This window comes from Oratosquilla oratoria, chromosome 30, assembly GCF_046742065.1.
Source record: "Oratosquilla oratoria isolate Oo_2021 chromosome 30, ASM4674206v1, whole genome shotgun sequence".
NCBI classification, from domain to species: Eukaryota; Metazoa; Arthropoda; class Malacostraca; order Stomatopoda; family Squillidae; genus Oratosquilla; species Oratosquilla oratoria.
Window position 1 is genome coordinate 15,947,190 of NC_134806.1, and position 21,548 is coordinate 15,968,737.

At 43.3% G+C, this 21,548-nt stretch overlaps 1 protein-coding gene across 4 annotated transcripts in view; it reads right to left on the minus strand.

The window, feature by feature from the left end:
• Window positions 1-242: 242 nt before the first annotated feature.
• The window catches only part of LOC143041041 (uncharacterized), a 30,396-nt gene continuing 9,090 nt past the window's right edge, over window positions 243-21,548 (minus strand). For 2 of the 4 annotated variants that reach the window (XM_076212644.1, XM_076212645.1), the window contains exons 3-6: window positions 19,958-20,056; window positions 12,477-12,623; window positions 5,797-5,966; window positions 243-808 (exon numbers count right to left, since the gene is read on the minus strand). In XM_076212644.1, coding sequence (XP_076068759.1) covers window positions 661-808; window positions 5,797-5,966; window positions 12,477-12,623; window positions 19,958-20,056 — 564 coding nt within the window. In that variant the 3' untranslated portion in view covers window positions 243-660. Of the gene's footprint in view, window positions 809-5,796; window positions 5,967-12,476; window positions 12,624-13,418; window positions 13,589-19,957; window positions 20,057-21,548 lie in introns of those variants that run through there. The other 2 variants (XM_076212646.1, XM_076212647.1) reach the window with 2 other exon arrangements.

The following is a 21,548-nucleotide window of genomic DNA, read 5'->3' on the forward strand; positions in this document are numbered from 1 at the left end:
CACCCGTACCTTGGATAGAAGGTTGAAGAGGAAAATAGAAATTATAAGGATGGATGCAGAGTGAAGGATAGGAATACAATTCTGAAATGTCAGGTGGTGTGCCCGTGAGTCAAATTAACGTGTTAAGACAGTGACAGGGGTAGTCACTTCAATTTACAACCAGGTTGTGTGCATGTGCACCTGATATATGGTAGTAAACTTGCTCTAGAAAGGACGATGTACTGTAAATAACAACTACCATGTAGTGTTGACCAACAATTTTATTTCAATAAGTCTACCACATCACAGTTTCTTTATTCTGCCATCAAAGAGGATCTCTACAATAATTCTAACAATATCTAGCACTGCAACTTTTAAATGTATGATTAACAACTGTTAAGAAAAGTGATACATAACTTCTACAAACTGAACTACACATTAGTTTACCCTGGTATTACAAAACCTATACTTGCTTACCTCTTCCCTAAAGTACTAGAATTCTAAATCCTTTACAAGATTCTGACACCGATATGAATTGAGTAACATAATGAAGTTGCACATTCTAGGGATGATCAGATCTTTATACATCTACATGACATTGATCTACTTCTTACTATAATTAGGTAGTTGAAGAAAGACAGAGTATGAGCAGTCCACAAAAAGCTGCAGTGATGTCCCAATCTATATGCATGCATACAGGTGTCTCATTGACCTGCCGTTTGTCATATGAGGGGGTGCGTTACCTTCCTTGTTCTTGATGTCAATTGAGGCGTTGTTTTCCAACAAGACCCGGGCAGCTTCTTCATGTTCCTCCTCAAATGCCAAATGCCTGGAAGGTTAATAATACAATTCTTTAAAAACCTATGAGAGTTCAACAAAAGTAATCATAAAGAAAAATGTGATATCAAGAATATAGAAGCAATCTGCTTACTGTATGTGTATGATGTGGGAGTGTGTTTTGATTCATTCAACTCTATTATAAGGGGAAGGGCTATCTGGTGTATTTACCTAACTATAGTATGCAGGAAATGAGCAACACTCATGGGGTCCTGCCTCTTACTCTCCAATTATTATACCTAACTTCAATTTCATATACAGTTCCAACTTGGTCTACATTCTTATTTTGCAATTATCATACAGCAAGACCTCTCATTAACAGACTTTAGTTAGCCATGTTTGCAGTGTTTTCGCTGTGTTTTGGAGTGGTTTTTGGGTGGCATATTGATTGCACGCACTAAACAGCACCAAAAACACAGCAAAAACAGCTAATTAACGTCCGTTAATGAGGGGTCTCACTGTACTTAGATTTGAAAAGGATGAGGGAGAAGCCAGGAGATAGGGATGGGTGGAGAATGGCTGTGCATGAATAATACTTTGATGCATGGAAGGGATGGGGTGGGGGATGGGGGGTGTCAGTAGGGAGTGATTGTGTGTGGATGATATTTTGACACCCCAAAGGGATCTCTCCCTGTCATCTCTATTTTCTGCATGTGTGGAGAGAGAGGAGGGGTCGCCAATTATGAGAAGTGGCCTTGCAGTGAATGTACTGTGTCTTGCTGCATTGCTTCTGACCCAGGGCCGTGGGTAGGAGACTGGGATGACTTTTAATCCATGAAGAGCTATATTGAGAGGGAGGCAAGCGTGGTGGATGGGATTGGAATGGGTGGGAGTGGGTGCGTGCCTTTTGTTGTATTCAACTGGTTCTATCGTTGTTGTCATTTACTAGACTGTCTGGCTGAACAGTCCCTTCTCCTTGAGGAATGCCATGGCTGGAACCGGTTTTTTCCACAAGTCCTTTATAGAGTATACATTGTGTTGTTGGCATGCATGATTGTGTACAATGCAGTCTTCCAAAATGTGTTGTATAGTATGGGGTGAATTGTTACATCCTGGGGAGTTATCTTTGTTGTGGTCATCCAGCATCTTCTGGTGACTTGGGAGGTGCTGGACAGAGGCTGCATTGCAGTCTGGTCACATGGACTCTGTCCTTTTGGGGGGGGAGTTGATGGTGTTGTGTGATGTAACGAGATAGGAACGTAAGGTTGAGGGTTCTTGCATAGAAATCTGTATCTATTATTTTCATAAGAGGATGATTTTGATTTCTGTGTGCAGGTGTTCTTTCAGGATGGTCATGGTATATCCTATTAATTATCATTCCCAATGCTTTATTTTGTATATATTGTAAGCTGTCTATGTTTTCATGATTGATGAGAATCGTGATGTTGAAGTGTTGTTGTTGTCATTCCCTAGACTGTCTGGCCAAGCAGTCTTGTTTCCCTGAAGAACACCATGGCTGGAGAGGGGTTTTCCCACAAATTCCTTTCTGAGTGTATATTGTGTTGTTGATGTGCTTGACTGTGTGCAATGCAATCTTCCATAATGAGTTGTATAGTATGGGGTGAAGTGTTTCATCCTGGACGGTTATGTGAGATGCTGTCATCCAGCCTCTTTTGATAACTTGGAAGGCCTGGATGTTGGCCGCATCGCAGTCTAGCCAGGTGGACTTTGTCCACTCAAGGGAGAGAGAATTCAGAGTAAAGGATATCAGGGGGTCTGGTATGCAGTAGTGTGTTGTCTTTCAGTTTGTTGATGGAGCAGTGAGTGATAGGATAGTGGATATGCTTCAGGAGGTTGGTGTTTGAAGGTTGTGGAAGAAGAGAAGAGTATTTTTGTATGCTATACATATTTGGGTGTTGTTTTGATGTTTCTTGGTGTGTGTGTGTGTGGGTGTTTTGCCATGTAGTGTAGTGTGTGGGCTGTGTTTGTGGAGGTTGTGGTAAATGTTTGTGTGCCTCTCATGTCATGTTCTCAACTTTAAGGACTTCACTTTCATGGTGTAAATGGTCTACAGGTGTTGTATTTGTGCATCCTGTAATTTGTAATTGTCTTTAGAGCTTTGTTCTGTATAGTCTGTAGGGTGTTGTGATGTGTCTTAGTGAAATTAGGGTCCCATGCAGGACTCACATAATTTATGACTGAGCATACATATTGTTTGTATACTGAAGTGGTAGTTTATTTTTGTCCAAATATTGTTCCAGCAACTGATTTGATTGCATTAAATTTAGGTGTGCATTTAGTCTTTATTTTTGTGATGATGTTGAAGTGTAGTCAAATGTGGTTCTTAACCACTTCCATACGGTGACGCCTACGTAGGTGTCATGAGGAGCAAGTGGGTATGCGATGATGCCGATGTCGGCGTCTTGATTATATTTATTGTAGTCGTACCAACATAACCTACATTCTCTCTAAACTGGCTTCATCATATTTTCTATGGTTATCAAAATTCACGGATGAAAGAGAATGAACGATTGAGCACTGACTTTATTTTTTATAATGCGATTATTATGATGCAACATCGCACGTCGGGCAGCTAATGCTGCCAGACGTGCGATGTGAAGAGGTTAAGAACTTTTTGTAAACTGAGACAAGGATTTTTTACATATGGAGAATGGATAACCAGTGATTAATCCCCTCCTACAACTTCCAGCACATGAAATAGAAAATCCCACACAAACGCAACAAACAGCAGTCCAAAGTTTCTTCCCAGAGAGATCTATAGGACACATGGGCCAGTGCTAGCCACTGTGGAGGCTGCGGGTTTCCAGTCTGCGAAACTCAATAAACCAATAATCATTATTACTGTTGGTTGATCCCTAGTGCATCCCTCTCATGGAAGATGTCATTGCATTAGCCTATCCATTCTTCTCTAACTATGCCACTCATGGATGTTTTTGCTTGTTTAACATCCTTATGTATTTGTATGGATTTATTCAACCTGTCCACTCATCTTTGCCTTGGTCTACCCCTTGTTCTCACTCTCAGCACCAGCGATCTGTGCATCCTTAACCTCTTCCCTCCGGGGCACATCGCACGTCTGGCAGCATTTGCCCGACGTGCGATGTCTCGAAATAATAATCGCATTATAAAAAATAAAGTCAGTGCTAAATTGTCCGTTCTCTTTCACCCGTGTATTTTGATAACCATAGAAAACTGATGAAGCCAGTTTAGAGAGAATGAAAATTACGTAGGTACAACTACAATAAATATAATCAAGATGGCGACTTCGGCATCAGCGAGTACCTACTTGCTCCTCATGCCGCCTACGTAGGCGGCACCGTATGGAAGCGGTTAACCACTTTGGTATGATGACACCTACATAGATGTCATGAGGCGTGAGTGGGTATACGAGGATCCTGGTGTCGGCGTCTTGATTATAAAAATTTTTAGTGACTGTACATAAGTTACCCCCAGATTCTGTGAACTGGTTTGATCACGTTTTCTGTGTTTATTATTATATACATACATATACCAAAGGCTTTTTCCCCCTTACACGAGGGGTAGCCAAAAAGAAAAAGGCATAGAAATCACTCCCACCCATTTCATTTCCCATATACTCCACTCCCCTCCACACCTCCTATCTTGGCACCTCCTGGATGACGGGTCATCCCTGCATCCTGTCCGCTGCCCTGGGTCAGAAGCAGTGTTGCAAGACACAGCACATCCACAGCAAGGCCGCTTCATAAATTCGGCAACCCCCCCTCTCCGTCCCCTCATGCAGAAAAGGAGAAGACGGGGAGAAATCCCTTCGGGCTGCGTCAATTTTTTTTCATACATACTTCCTCACCCCCCATCCCCCACCCACTCCCCCTCATGCATCACAGCCTCATCTATACACAACCCTTCTCCATTCACCCCTATCTTCTGTCCTCTCCCGACCTTCCTCCACAGACATTCCTCTCTTTTGTAAAGCCCCTTTCACCCCATCCATCCATCTCATCCTAGGACGCCCCCTCATATTCACTCCTTCCACCTCCGCATTCCACACTTCTTTTACTAATCTTTCTTCACTCATTCTTTCCATGTGTCCAAACCATCCTAATACTTTTTCATCAACCCTATCTCCCAGCTCCCTTTCCACCCCTGTTCTCCTCCTCACCTCCTCATTTCTCACTCTATCCAGCCTAGTAACCCCCATCATACTTCTCAGACATTTCATCTCAAACACATTTAAACTCCTTCTCTCTTCCTCTCTCATGTTCTATGTTTCTGCCCCGTACCTTGCTGTTGGCACAATCACTCCTTCATATAACCTCCTCTTAGCATCCATTCCCAGATGTCTATTTCTCATTACCCATTTTAATCCACCAAGGCATTTACTCGCTTCTCTCAATCTACATTCTACCTCCTCCCCCACTCCTCCCTTTCCTGTCACATTCACACCCAAGTATCTAAAACTATCCACTTCCTCCAGTTTCTCACCCTTAATGCTCACTTCCAGCCTACTGTCACTCTCTCCCCTTGTACATCTCATCACCTTACTTCTGCCCACATTTATCTTCAGCTTCCCTCTTTCACACACCTTCTCAAACTCTGTCATTAACTTCCTCAATCCCTCCTCTGATCCTGCTACAAGTGCAGTGTCATCAGCAAACAACAGCTGGCTCACCTCCCACTTTTCTCCATTTTCTTTAATCATCTCCAACCCCTGACCCACTACCCTTGCATTCACCTCTCGCACCACCCCATCCATGTATTACTCAGAGTAAAAGAGAATGAGTAATACAGCAGTGATTTTATATTCTATAATGCAAGTAATGTGATACAAATTACACATGGCAGCCAATAGTGTACATGAGAATTTGAGTCATACTGAAGTGGTTAAGCATCATAGGTCTATCAATCTATATACCAAAAAGTTCCTTCCCTCTTACAAGGGCGGTAGCTGGCCAAGGCATGCACCTACTCTCCACCTACTGAACAACCAAGTATCCTACGTAAAGTATATAACAGAACGATAAGTATAATTATAATACTCACAATGGTGTGTTGCCTTCACAGTTGACACAATTGACATCACACATATTACACTCAAGGATGTACTTCATGGACTGAATATTATTCTTACTGGCCGCACGATGCAGAGGTGTGGCACCCATTTTGTCTGTAATATTCACATCTGCTCCGTTGTTCACCAGCATGACAACAATCTGAAAAGATTTAGATTTTTGTACATACATATACCAAGGCTTTTTCCCCTTTACAAGGGAGGTATCCAAAAAGGAAAAGGCATAAAATCATTCCCACCCATTCCATCCCTGAATACACTCCACACCTCTCCACCCTCTCTCTTATCTTAGCACCTCCTGGATGATGGGTCATCCCTGCACTTTGTCCACTGCCCTGGGTCAGAAGCAGTGGTGGGAGAAAAGAATACTGCCACCAAGTATTTCCACTTGGATCGTATGAGGTGAGAAAAAAGGGACGGGGATTGGGACTAGGCATCCTTCTCCCAGTAGCCCCACAGGGGACATTCCTAAAAAAAAGTAAAAGTAAATTAGATTTTTGTACCATGTAATATATCTCTCACCATAAAGGGGCAGTGGACAGGATGCAGGGATGACCCGTCATCCAGGAGGTGCCACGATAAGAGGGAGGGAGGAGGGTGGAGGGGAGTGGAATATATAGGAAATGGAATGGGTGGGAGGGGTTTCTATGCCTTTTTCTTTTTGGCTACCCCCCCTTGTAAGGGGAAAAAAGCCTCTGGTATATGTATGTATGTATAAAGGGGCAGTGGACAGGGCAGTGGACAGGATGCCCGGATGACCCGTCATCCAGGAGGTGTCAAGATAAGAGGGTGAGAGGAGGGTAGAGGGGAGTGGAATGTATAGGAAATGGAATGGATGGGAGGGGTTTCTATGCCTTTTTCTTTTTGGCTACCCCCTGTGTAAGGGGCAAAAAGCCTTTGGTATATGTATAAAGGGGTCACAACTTAACCATCACTTGCAGATTTATAAAAACAGCTGGTTGTGAGATGGGCATGGCTCGAGTATTTCAAGTTGTTGAATGTAGAGGAGATCAGTGAGACTTCAGCAGAGGGTAGTGCCGGGAGGATTAGAGCCTTTAATGTGATACAATGTATGATCCTTGCCTGGTAACCCTAACATGTGGGCAATAACTGATACCTTATCTCTTTTGTCCTTTTGCTTAATTATGTAAATATTTTCTTGTATCATGATTTTTTTTTTTTTTTTGCATCACTATTGTCACCAAGCTTTCTCTTACATATACCATACATATACCAAGGCTTTTTCCCCCTTACAAGGGAGGTAGCCAAAAAGAAAAAGGCATAAAATCATTCCCACCCATTCCATCCCTGAATACACTCCACACCCCTCCACCCTCCCTCTTATCTTAGCACCTCCTGAATGACGGGTCATCCCTGCACCTTGTCCACTGCCCTGGGTCAGAAGCAGTGTCGCAAGACACAGCACATCCACAGCAAGGCCGCTTCATTAAATCGGCGACCCCCCCCTCTCCATCCCCCCATTGCATAAAATGAGAGGACGGGGAGAAATCCCTTCGGGCTGCGTCAAATTTTGCTCACACATTACCTCACCCCCCATCCACCCGCCCATTCCACCTCATGCAATCACAACATCATCTATATACAACCATTCTCCATTCACCCCTGTCTTCTGTCCTCTCCCGTCCTTCCTCAACAGACATTCCCCTCTTCCCCAAAGCCCCCTTCACCCCATCCATCCACCTCATCCTAGGATGTCCCCTCATGTTCACTCCCTCCACATATGCCTTCCACACCTCTTTTACTAGTCTTTCTTCACTCATTCTTTCCATGTGTCCAAACCATCCTAATATTCTTTCATCAACCCTGTCTCCCAGCTCCTTTTCCACCCCTGTTCTCCTCCTCACCTCCTCATTTCTCACTCTATCCAGCCTAGTAACCCCCATCATACTTCTCAGACACCTCATCTCAAACACATTCAAACTCCTTCTCTCTTCTTCTCTTATGTTCCATGTTTCTGCCCCATACAGTGCTGCTGGCACAATCACTCCTTCATACAGTCTCCTCTTAGCATCCATTCCCAAATGTCTAATCCTCATTACACTCTTCAATCCACCAAGGCATTTACTCGCTTCTCTCAATCTACATTATACCTCCACTTTCACTCCACCTTTCCCTGCCACATTTGCACCCAAGTATCTAAAACTATCCACTTCCTCCAGTCGCTCTCCCTTAATGCTCACTTCCAGTCTACTGCCACCTTCACCCCTTGTACATCTCATCACCTTACTTTTACCCACATTTATCTTTAGCTTTCTTCTATCACATACTCTCCCAAACTCTGCCACCAACTTCCTCAATCCCTCCTCCGATCCTGCCACAAGCGCAGTGTTGTCCGCAAACAACAGCTGGCTCACCTCCCACTTTTCTCCATTTTCCTTAACCATCTCCAATCCCTTGCCCACTACCCTTGCATTTACCTCTCGCACCACCCCATCCATGTATAAGTTGAACAGCCAGGGCAACATAACGCATCCTTGACGAAGTCCCACCTTTACCTCGAACCACTCACGCTCTCCATTTCCAATCCTGACACAAGCTCTACTATTCTCATAAAAACTCCTGACAGCTCCCAGAAGCTTTCCTCCTATCCCGTATATCTGCATAACCTCCCACAGTGCCTTCCTGTCTACCCTATCATAAGCCTTTTCCAGATCCATAAAAGCCCAAAAAACATCCTTCCCCTTTCCTATAGCTTTCTCACATATCTGTCTTACCACAAAGATCTGATTGACACAACCTCTACCTGTTCTAAATCCACACTGTTCCTCACCAATTACTCCTTCTGTTCCTCTCCTAATCCTCTCAACCAAGATCCTCCCATAAGCCTTCCCAACTACACTCAACAAGCTAATCCCTCTGAAACTGCTACATTCACACTTGTCCCCTTTTCCCTTGTAAAGAGGAACTATACAGGCACTCCTCCAGTTTACATTTTAGGGAGTTGCTAAATGTGAAGGAGGATAGGGAAAGAAAGATTGCTGCAGTGGGAAGTGCGAAGAAAATGAGAGTGATGAATGAGGAGAATGGAGGAGAAATAAGGAAGGATGAGGTGAAGGCAGTTGTTAAGATGATGAAAGCAGGTAAGGCACCTGGTCTGGATGGATGCCATGCGGAATGTCTGAAAAAGGGAGGTACAGTGATGGTGGACTGGTTGGTGAGGTTATTTAATGTTTATTGGAGAGAGGGTAGAGTGCCGGAGGACTGGAAGCTTTCTCTTAGGTGCCAATAAATTGATATTTTGAAAAATAAACACAGCAATCATGGTCAAGGCCATTTCACATGAAAAAGCATGAGGTGGGAAGATTAGCAGTACAACATCAGTATTATCTAGAGACAAAAATCAACATTAAACCCTGCAATTCATGAATACAGAATTTCCTTTTTTTTCTATATTCTTGAGATGGACTGACATAAGTTTGAGTTTGATGTAAACTGAGACCTTACTGTATATATACACCAAAGACTGTTTCCCTCTTACAAAGTGGGCAGCAGTCAATGCATGTACCCATGTCATAAACAAATGAAACTTCTTCAATCACCCTTTCCATTTCAGCATCTCAGGGATGGAAGGTCATCTTGTCCCCCTATCACACTACCTGGGTCACAGGCGATTTGTTGACCATTTTCAGAATTATGAAAGGGATGGAAGTTCTCGATAGTGATGACCAATTAAAATGGGACAAGAGGGAAACAAGAGGACACGAAAAGAACCTAAAGAAAGACAGTTATAGAAGAGACCGGAAAAAGAATAGTTTCCCACACAGAGTTATTGATGTCTGGAACAAATTGAACAGTGAAACAGTGAATGCCAGAACTATACACGATTTGAAGAAAAACCTGGACATGGAGAGATATGAAAACGGGTCACAATGAGCATAGCTCCTGTCCCGTAAAATACATACACACATACATATACCAAGGCTCTTTCCCCCTTACAAGGGAGGTAACCAAAAAGGAAAAGGCATAAAATCATTCCCACCCATTCCATCCCTGAATACACTCCACACCCCTCTACCCTCCCTCTTATCTTAGCACCTCCTGGATGACGGGTCCCATAAAATACAACTAGGTAAATACAGGCAATGCAATGAGGCACAACTATTCCAAAGCAGGGCCCCACAGCCAGAGATGGTTTACCTTACCACTTTACTGTTAGTATCAATCAATCTGGAGCCCCAAGTCTCCTGTGCAGGAGACCAATGTCTCCAAAGTCGCCCACAATGGTCACTGGATGGGCCTACATGTCACTCAAGGAATAAATATGGCACTGGTATTTAGGGACATTGCAGACCAGTGCATTTACCCAGTTGTATCTTACAGATTGGGTAGCTATGCTTGTGGTGTCCCGTCTTTTTATCTCGCAGTGTCTAGTTTGCTCTTAAATTCGTGTATAGTGTGGGATGAGTTCAGTGTCTTCTGTATGATGGCTACATCCTGGATAGTTTGATTCTGTGGCCAGGTCTATTCTGTGTTGGTACTGTCTTATAGCTGGATGGTGTTCTGCATGCAAGTGCTAATGTAGTTTTTGCTCCTCTAGAGGAAATTTCAGTAGTGCTGGTATCATGGGGAAGGTGTTTATTCAATCTGGTGGTCTGTCTTGAAGAACTTGTTTTGTGATCTGGGTGTGAATGTGTTTTAGTGTGGATATAATATGTGGTATAGTTGGTAGGTTGTTGTTGTTGTTGTCGTTCCCTAGACTGTCTGTCCGAACAGTCCCATGTCTGTTGTGTTGTATACTGTTGATGAGTGGGACTCTAGCATAGATCTGTGGATTCTGCAATTACTCTAAATACTTTATTTTGTACAGTTTGTAAAGTGTCTATGTTTATTTTGCTGAGTGTTGAGAACCAAGCTGTGGAGATATATTTGAATATGGTTCTAATGGATTGTTTGTAGACTGCGATTGGAATTTCCTTCTGTTGTCCAAAGCCCATAACTGCGATTGATTTTAATATGTTTATTTTCTTGCGGATTCTTACTGTTAGGGGATATGCTGTAGCCCGGTGGATACCATGTTGAACTCATGAGACTGGTTGTGTGTGGATGATATTTTGACTTGGCTTCAAGGGATTTCTCCCCACCTTCTCTATTTTCCACATGATAGGATGATGAGGATCACAATGTAAGTGAAGCGGTCCTGCTGTGGATGTACCATGTCTTGTTGCATTGTTTCTGACCCGGGAGGTTGATGGAAGACAGGTATGACACTTCATCCATGAGGAGCTAAGATGAGATGGATGAAAGGATGGTGGATGGGAGTGAAATGGGTGAACATAACATACATAAGAATGAAGGAGACTGCAAGAGACCATAAGGCCTACACTAGGCAGCTCCGTATCCATCAGCACCTGTCATCCCCATCCATAAAGTTGTCTAACAGTTTCTTAAAACAACCGATAGTTTCAGCGCTAACTACATGGTTACTAAGTTTATTCCATTCGTCGACCACCCTATTAGTAAACCAATTCTTGCCTATTTCCTTTTTAAATCAGAAACATGGAACATAAGAGAAGAAGAGAGAAGGAGTTTGAATGTGTTTGAGATGAGGTGTCTGAGAAGTATAATGGGGGTTACTAGGCTAGATAGAGTGAGAAATGAGGAGGTGAGGAGGAGAACAGGGGTGGAAAAGGAGCTGGGAGATAGGGTTGATGAACGAATATTAGGATGGTTTGGACACATGGAAAGAATGAGTGAAGAAAGACTAGTAAAAGAGGTGTGGAAGGCAGATGTGGAGGGAGTGAACATGAGGGGACGTCCTAGGATGAGGTGGATGGATGGGGTGAAGGGGGGCTTTGGGGAAGAGGGGAATGTCTGTTGAGGAAGGACGGGAGAGGACAGAAGACAGGGGTGAATGGAGAATGGTTGTATATGGATGATGTTGTGATTGCATGAGGTGGAATGGGCGGGTGGATGGGGGGTGAGGTAGTATGTGCGAGCAAAATTTGACGCAGCCCGAAGGGATTTCTCCCCGTCCTCTCATTTTATGCAGTGGGGGGACAGAGAGGGGGGGGTCGCCAATTTAATGAAGCGGCCTTGCTGTGGATGTGCTGTGTCTTGCGACACTGCTTCTGACCCAGGGCAGTGGACAAGGTGCAGGGATGACCCGTCATTCAGGAGGTGCTAAGATAAGAGGGAGGGTGGAGGGGTGTGGAGTGTATTCAGGGATGGAATGGGTGGGAATGATTTTGTGCATTTTTCTTTTTGGCTACCCCCCTTGTAAGGGGGAAAAAGCCTTGGTATATGTATATGTATGTAAATCTAAATTTGTCCAGTTTATGACCATTACTGTGAGTCCTGCCCTGTTGTTTTAGTATGATGACCTTGTTTGCATCACCCTTGATGCAAATGGGAATGGTTGTGTGCCTTGAATGGCTACCTCCCTTATAAAGGGGAAGGAACCCCTTGGTATATAGATATACATAAATAGTTTCCAATTTTAAAAGAATACAATGTAACTCTGGTCTACAGAAGCTCCAGAAGTGCCACAAAAATTCCTAATGTATTTACACATAACTGAATAGTTATCTACTCCAGTGCAATGACATATAAAAACTTGTTAGTTTATTCTAGTCTACTGCAAGAAAATTATTTGTGAATACACCTACAAGACAAAGCAAACTTTAAACAATACCTCATGATGGTTTTTTGAAGCTGCATATTGTAATGGAGAATGTCCACCTGTATTCTGTGCATTTATGTTGGCACCTAGGCCAATCAATTTCCGTACAATCAACTCTCTTCCTGCTGAAGCTGCTATCATGAGAGGTGTCCAACCAGACTGTAAAACAATACAAAAATTAACTTATCAGGTACATACATACATACATATACCAAGGCTTTTTCCCCCTTACAAGGGGGGTAGCCAAAAAGAAAAAGGCATAAAATCATTCCCACCCATTCCATCCCTGAATACACTCCACACCCCTCCACCCTCCCTCTTATCAGGTACAATGCATAAAATACAGAAGAGCAACTGAATGAGTTAAGTGAAGTCCATGAATACTGAAGGTAGATTTGCATGAGGTATTGAGAAGAGTTTCCTCTGAATTTACACTCAGGTGTATACAGCCTGTTGGTGAGCAGAATGATCTATTAAGTTAGACTTGGACTGTAGAGGAGGATGATACTTATTGACATGTACAGATATAAGAATGATTATGTATGTGGAAATTAGTTTTGGTTTTGTTCTACATATATTTATGTTTTTGCATGTTGGGGATGGAATGGGTGGGAGAACATTTTATACCATTGTTTTTTGGCTACCTCCCTTGTAAGGGGGAAAAAGTCTTTGGTATATGTATGTGTATGTACTCTTTCAAAGAAAATTTTCAAGAAATGAACAATGGGACTGGTTTACTAAGTTAAGTGGGATTGTGGGTATTTATGGGAGCTGACAATATACAACAAAGAAATTATTTAATAATGGACAATTGGGACTTCCGTGTCATGGCACACTGCGGGCAGCTTGAGGTGGCTCACCATGTCATGCATTAGTTTGTTATCAGTTATTTTTAGCTATAAAACTATATATCAATACAGAATAAGGGACAAGTTTAAATGCCATGATACTTACCTTTATATTCTGCATCAAATCTATGCCTTTTTCTTTTTGGCTACCCCCTGTGCAAGGGGGAAAAAACCCTTTGGTATATGTATGTAAATCTAGTTGTATCACTGATATGAGAAATTCATGGATAGTCTTCTGCATTTGCAGCATAGGGAATATTACTTATTCAAGTTGTTGTTGTTGTTGTTGTTGTCGTTCCCTAGACTGTCTGTCCGAGCAGTCCCGTCTCCCCAAGGAATGCCACAGCCGAAACTGGGTTTTCCCACAAATCCTTTATAGAGTGTATGTTGTGTTGTTTGCGTGCATGATTGTGTATAATGCAGTCTTCCATTATGTGTTGTATGGCATGGGGTGAAGTGTTACATCCTGGGCAGCTGTTCACAATGCGGTCATCCAGCCTCTTCTGGTAGCTTAGAAGTGCTGGGTGGTGGCCGCACCGCAGTCTGGCCAGGTGGGCTCTGTCCTTTCGTGGGAGAGAAGATTCAGAAGGGTGGATATCAGGGGGTCTGGCATGCAGCAGTGTTTTGTCTATCAGTGTGTTAATGGAGCGGTGAGTGATATGATTATGAATATGTTTCCGGAGGCTGGTATTTGGTGGTTGTGGAAGAAGAGAAGAGAGTATCTGTGTGTGATACAGGTCTTTGGGTGTTGTTTTAATGTTTCTTATTAAAGTTATTCATAGAGTGTTTGTTCTTGTTTTATAAATCTGTGACAAAAGCAGTGATGTGCTAAAATAAAGGTAGAATTTCCATTTACTTCTCTATATCAAATCCCACTTTTTAACAGTGTATTCATTAACCTCTTCAAAACGAGTCAAATATCCGCACGCACATTAGCTGCCTGATGTAAGATAATGCATCACAATACATGAATTATAAGCTTGTTCATAGAATATGAGGGTCACTCAGCTCCAACTATAAAATATTTATAATTAGGGAGCTGACGCTGGCATCCTCATATACTCACTCGTGCCTCATGACGCCTATGTAGGCATTACTGTATTCAAGGTGTTAATGTTAATATATGAAAACTACTAACTTTCGTGCTTTATGAATCTGTGACATGAATTTTTTTTATAACATAAGGTACTTGTATATACATATACCAAAGGCTTTTTCTCCCTTACAAGGGAGGTAGACAAAAAACAAAGGCATAAAAATCACTCTCACCCATTCCATCCCCACATACTCCACTCCCATCCACCCCCTTCCTTCCCTCTTATCTTGGCACCTCCTGGAGGATGGGTCATCCCTGCATCTCATCCACTGCCCTGGGTCAGAAGCAGTGTTGCAAGACACAGCACATCCACAGCAAGGCCGCTCCATTAAATCAGTGACCCCCCCCTTTCCGTCCCCTCATGCAGAAATGAAGAAGCTTGGAGAAATCCATCTGGGCTGTGTCAATTTATTTTTCACACATACTCCATCACCCCCCATCCCTCACCCACTCCTCCTCATGCATCACAGCATCATCCATACACAACCATTCTCCATTCACCCCTATCTTCTGTCCTCTCCTGTCCTTCCTTAACAGACATTCCCCTCTCCCTCAATACCCAATAAGGTACTTGTATAAAACATGAATAATTTTTTGGTGGGAGTAAGTTGAGAGTGGAGGATAGATGGAGAAAGAGGAAAAGGACAGAAGGTGGGAAGCTGAAGTTGGTACAGAGAGATCTGTACTATACACTTACAATGTGAGAACTCATTCAAGAGGACCATAAGCTGGAGAGTTTGATGAAAGAACTGAACAACATCACCTGGGACATAGTGGAACTGAGTGAAGTCTATAGGGAAGAAAAGCTCATGCAGGTACCAGACAGTCACTACCTGTTCTATTGTAGATGTAAGGAGAAGAAAAGATTTGGTTGAGTACAATTCTTGAAAAATTGAGTAATAATGTGGTGAAATTCAGTAGTCAATCCACTATCCCAGATCTCTCACATAGGAGACCCATGACTTGAAGGTAATTGGCTATGGCCACTAGGTGGCCCCATAGGTCATGCAAGGAAGAAATACTGTGTTGTTGTTTAGGAATTATTAATGTGGGGCATTGTAGGATGAAATGTTCAGTGTCTTCAGTGAGGTGGTTGCATCTAGGGCAGTTTGAGTCTGTGGCCAGGCTCATTCTGCGTAGAGATTACTTTAATGCTGGATGGTGTCCTGAATGCAAGTGTACCAGTGTAGTTCTTATTTATCTTGAAAAGGATTTTTCTGTGGGGCTTATCTCTGGTGAGTGTTGGTGGAGTACTGAGTTTGGCAGTCCGTCTTGGAGACCTTTGTTTAGTGATCTGGGTGTGAATGCATTGCATGATACTGGTGGTAGGCTGTTGTATATCAATAGTGAGTTGGTTTTATGTTCAACTGTTAGTGCTTGTGTGCTATAGAGATAGGTAAGTAGTGTTAAGAGAGGGGAGGGGAGGGTGCTTGTTATTGTGGCAAAGTAGCATGCAGTCGATACTTTAGGGTCTATATGGGGCGCCCCTACGGACCAGAGCCACACATCATTTTGTCTATGATAGAAGAATTTCTGTTCATAGAGAAATGATGACACTTTTATACTACGACTGTCCCTCCGTTATGCTGTCCCCCAACCCCTTGTTGCTGTCCTGTACCATTTCTCTGAGTATTCTCTTTCTGATTGGGGGAATTCCCTGTGGTGGGGGAAAAGAATACTGCCACCAAGTTTTCCCACTTGGATCGTAAGAGGCGAGAAGAAAGGGACGGGGAGAGGGACTAGGCATCCTTCTCCCTGTAGCCCCACGGGGCAAATTCCTAAAACAAAAAGAAAAGGCATAAGGGGTGCTGGCGGGCCTCGGGCCAGCACCCTAAGGTTTGGGTCTTTTAATGTGCGTGGATGTGGTACAGATGAGAGTAAAAGGGAAGAGATAGGTAGTATGTTTGTGAGAAGAAAGTTGGATGTGTTGGCTTTGAGTGAAACTAAGTTGAAAGGGAAGGGTGAGTGTATGTTTGGGAGTGTAAGTGGGAGGTTATCAGGAGTGAAGAGAGGGCGAGGGAGGGAAGGGGTGGCTATTCTAGTAAGTGAGGAGATAGGTAAAGGGGTAGTGGAGTGGAAGGAGGTTTCCTCAAGGATAATGTGGATGAAGGTGAAACTGGGAAAGGAGATGTGGGTCTTTGTAAGTGCATATGGGCCGGGCAGTGAGAAGAGCATGGAAGAAAGGGAGGCCTTTTGGATAGATTTAAATGAGTGCATAGAGGGTTTAGGAAGAAATGTCAATGTAATAGTACTGGGAGACCTTAATGCTAGAGTGGGAAATGGTCCAATCGATGGAGTGGTTGGGAAGTGTGGAGTTCCAGGAAAGAATCGTAGTGGAGAGTTGATGGTGGAAATGTGTCTAGAAAGAGAGTTGATGATAGCAAATACAGTGTTTCGGAAGAAAGTCAAGCATAAGTACACATGGGAGAGGGTGGTGGAGGGAAGGGTGGTAGATAGAGCGCTAATGGATTATGTAGTGGTAAATAGGATTATGATAGGAAGAGTTAAGGATGTACATGTGCTAAGGGGAGAGGGTGGGGGAATATCAGATCATTTTTTGGTGGAAGGTAAGTTGAGAGTGGAGGATAGATGGAGAAGGAGGAAAGGGACAAAAGGTAGGGAGGTTCTTAGAGTGAACTCCTTGAATGAAAAGGAAAAGGAGAAGGAGTACGAAAAGAAGCTGAAGGAGGAGTGGGAGGGAGTAAAGGATAGAGCAGAGATGGGTGTGGAGGAGGAATGGGGATGGTTCAAGAAGGGAGTCTTAAAGTGTGCAAGGATGGTGTGTGGAACAAGAAGGACTGGGGGAAATAGAAGAAAGGGTAGTGAATGGTGGGATGAGGAAACAAAGAAGGTTGTAGAAGAGAAGAAGCGAGCATTCACAGATTGGTTACAAAAGAGGACAGGGGAGTCATATGAGACGTACAAAGAAAAGAAAAGAGAAGTAAAGCAAAAGGTAAAGGAGGCAAAGAGGAGAGCAGATGTGAAATGGGGTAGGAGTATGACAGAAAATTTTGAAAGTAATAAAAAGATGTTTTGGAAAGAAATTAAGAGAGGAAGAGGAGGCGAATCAAGTAGGGAAGAAAAGGTAAAAGGTACAGATGGAGAGTTGATAATGGAAGAGATGGCAGTGAGGGGAAGATGGGCAGAATATTTTAGGGAGTTGCTGAATGTGAAGGAGGATAGGGAAGGAAAGATAGCTGCAGTGGGAAATACGAAGAAAATGAGAGTGATGAGTGAGGAGAATGGAGGAGAAATAAGGAAGGATGAGGTGAAGGCAGTTGTAAAGATGATGAAAGCAGGTAAGGCACCTGGTCTGGATGGATGTCATGCAGAATGTCTGAAAAAGGGAGGTTCAGTGATGGTGGACTGGTTGGTGAGATTATTTAATGTTTGCTGGAGAGAGGGTAGAGTACCGGAGGACTGGAGTAGTGCCTGTATAGTTCCTCTTTACAAGGGAAAAGGGGACAAGTGTGAATGTAGTAATTTCAGAGGGATTAGCCTGTTGAGTGTAGTAGGGAAGGCTTATGGGAGAATCTTAATTGAGAGGATTAGGAGAGGAACAGAAGGAGTAATTGGTGAGGAACAGTGTGGATTTAGGACGGGTAGAGGTTGTGTAGATCAGATCTTTGTGGTAAGACAGATATGTGAGAAAGCTATAGGAAAGGGGAAGGATGTTTTTTGGGCTTTTATGGATCTGGAAAAGGCTTATGATAGGGTAGACAGAAAGGCACTGTGGGAGGTTATGCAGATTTATGGGATAGGAGGAAAGCTTTTGGGAGCTGTCAAGAGTTTTTATGTGAGTAGTAGAGCATGTGTTAGGATTGGAAATGGAGAGAGTGAGTGGTTTGAAGTAAAGGTGGGACTTCGTCAAGGATGCGTTATGTCTCCCTGGCTGTTCAACTTATACATGGATGGGGTGGTGCGAGAGGTGAATGCTAGGGTAGTAAGTCAGGGATTGGAGATGGTTAAAGAAAATGGAGAAAAGTGGGAGGTGAGCCAGCTGTTGTTTGCGGACGACACTGCGCTTGTGGCAGGGTCAGAGGAGGGATTGAGGAAGCTGGTGGCAGAGTTTGGGAGAGTATGTGATAGAAGAAAGCTAAAGATAAATGTGGGTAAAAGTAAGGTGATGAGATGTACAAGGGGTGAAAGTGGCAGTAGACTGGAAGTGAACATTAAGGGAGAGCGACTGGAGGAAGTGGAAAGTTTTAGATACTTGGGTGCAAGTGTAGCAGGAAAAGGTGGAGTGAAGGTGGAGGTAGAATGTAGATTGAGAGAAGTGAGTAAATGCCTTGGTGGTTTAAAGAGTGTAATGAGAAATAGACATTTGGGAATGGATGCGAAGAGGAGACTGTATGAAGGAGTGATTGTGCCAACAGCACTGTATGGGGCAGAAACGTGGAACATAAGAGAAGAAGAGAGAAGGAGTTTGAATGTGTTTGAGATGAGGTGTCTGAGAAGTATGGTGGGGGTTACTAGGCTAGATAGAGTGAGAAATGAGGAGGTGAGGAGGAGAACAGGGGTGAAAAAGGATTTGGGAGAGAGGGTTGATGAAAGAATATTAGGATGGTTTGGACACATGGAAAGAATGAGTGAAGAAAGACTAGTAAAGGAGGTATGGAAGGCAGATGTGGAGGGAGTGAACATGAGGGGACGTCCTAGGATGAGGTGGATGGATGGGGTGAAGGGGGCTTTGGGGAAGAGGGGAATGTCTGTTGAGGAAGGAAGGGAGAGGACGGAAGACAGAGGTGAGTGGAGAATGGTTGTATATGGATGATGTTGTGACTGCATAAGGAGGAATGGGCGGGGGGGTGGGGGGTGGGGTAGTATGTGTGAGTAAATTTTGACGCAGCCTGAAGGGATTTCTCCCCGTCCTCTCCTTATATGCAAAGGGGGACGGAGAGGGGGGGTCGCCGATTAAATGAAGCGGCCTTGCTGTGGATGTACTGTGTCTTGCGACACTGCTTCTGACCCAGGGCGGTGGGCAGGGTGCAGGGATGACCCGTCATCCAGGAGGTGCTCAGATGAGAGGAAGGGTGGGAGGGGTGTGGAGTGTATTTAGGGATGAAATGGGTGGGAGTGTTTTTATGCCTTTCCCTTTTTGGCTACCTCCCTTGGAAGGGGGAAAAAGCCTTGGTATGTATGTATGTATGTATGTATGTATATATATATATATATATATATATACATATACATATATATATATAGAGAGAGAGAGAGTGAGATAGAGATAGAGAGAGAGATAGAGAGTGAGATAGAGATAGAGAGAGAGGAGAGAGAGAAAATGAAAGGAGACTGAAGACAACAATTTGGCAGCAAACTACTGAAACATTTGTAACAGTCTCCTGACATTACCTCAAAACATGCCCATACAAAAACATATATACACCTAGATCCCAAAGTAGGCACTTTGACACTGGTCCTCAAACTCCCCCAGACATTAGCCCCACCAAGAAATCACTTCCATGATATGCAAGAATAATATTAGGCTACCACCCATTATTGAAGCAGTACCATCACATGAATTTAATTAACAGAAAAAAAGTACTCACATCATCATCATCATCGTAGGGAGCTCCTCGATCCAGCAAGAAGTTCATGAGCTCCATGTGGCCACCGCAAACAGCCCAGTGTAGTAGCTGTCTCCCACTCTGTTGGATATTCACATGTTTTACATCACTATATACATGCAATAAAAGAAGTCTATTGGGAAAAAACAAAACAAAAACTAAAGAACAAATTGGGATAGGAAAATTACAAATGATAACAGTGATAATAATATTAATAGTAATAAATACAAAGAAGGTTGTAGAAGAGAAGAAGCGAGCTTTCACAGATTGGTTACAAAATAGGACGAGGGAGTCATATGAGAGGTACAAAGAAAAGAAAAGAGAAGTAAAGCAAAAGGTAAAGGAGGCAAAGAGGAGAGCAGATGTGAAATGGGGTAAGAGTATGACAGAAAACTTTGAAAGTAATAAAAAGAGGTTTTGGAAAGAAATTAAGAGGAAGAGGAGGTGAATCAAGTAGAGAAGAAAAGGTAAAAGGTGGAGATGGAGAGATGATAATGGAAGAGAAGGCAGTAAGGGGAAGATGGGCAGAATATTTTAGGGAGTTGCTAAATGTGAAGGAGGATAGGGAGGGAAAGATAGCTGCAGTGGGAAATGCTAAGAAAATGACCGTGATGAGTGAGGAAAATGGAGGAGAAATAAGGAAGGATGAAGTGAAGGCAGTTGTTAAGATGATGAAAGCAGGTAAGGCACCTGGTCTGGATGGATGCCATGCAGAATGTCTAAAAAAAAGGAGGTACAGTGATGGTGGACTGGTTGGTGAGGTTATTTGATGTTTGCTGGAGAGAGGGTAGAGTGCTGGAGGACTGGAGGAGTGCCTGTATAGTTCCACTTTACAAGGGAAAAGGGGACAAGTGTGAATGTAGTAGTTTCAGAGGGATTAACTTGTTAAGTGTAGTTGGGAAGGCTTATGGGAGGATCTTGATTCAGAGGATTAGGAGAGGAACAGAGGGAGTAATTGGTGAGGAACAGAGGGAGTAATTGGTGAGGAACAGAGGGAGTAATTGGTGAGGAACAGTGTGGGTTTAGGACAGGTGGGGGTTGTGTACATCAGATTTTTGTGGTAAGACAGATATGTGAGAAAGCTATAGGAAAAGGGAAGAATGTTTTTTGGGCCTTTATGGACCTGGAAAAGGTTTATGACAGGGTAGACAGAAAGGCACTGTGGGAGGTTTTGCGGATATACAGGATAGGAGGAAAGCTTCTAGGAGCTGTCAAGAGTTTTTATGAGAGTAGTAGAGCTTGTGTCAGGATTAGAAATGGAGAGAGTGAGTGGTTCGAGGTAAAGGTGGGACTTGGTCAAGGATGCATTATGTCGCCCTGGCTGTTCAACTTATACATGGATGGGGTAGTGCGAGAGGTAAATGCAAGGGTAGTGGGTCAGGGATTGGAGATGGTTAAAGAAAATGGAGAAAAGTGGGAGGTGAGCCAGCTGTTGTTTGCGGACGACACTGAGCTTGTGGCAGGATCGGAGGAGGGATTGAGGAAGTTGGTGACAGAGTTTGGGAGAGTGTGTGATAGAAGAAAACTGAAGATAAATGTGGGTAAAAGTAAGGTGATGAGATGTACAAGGGGT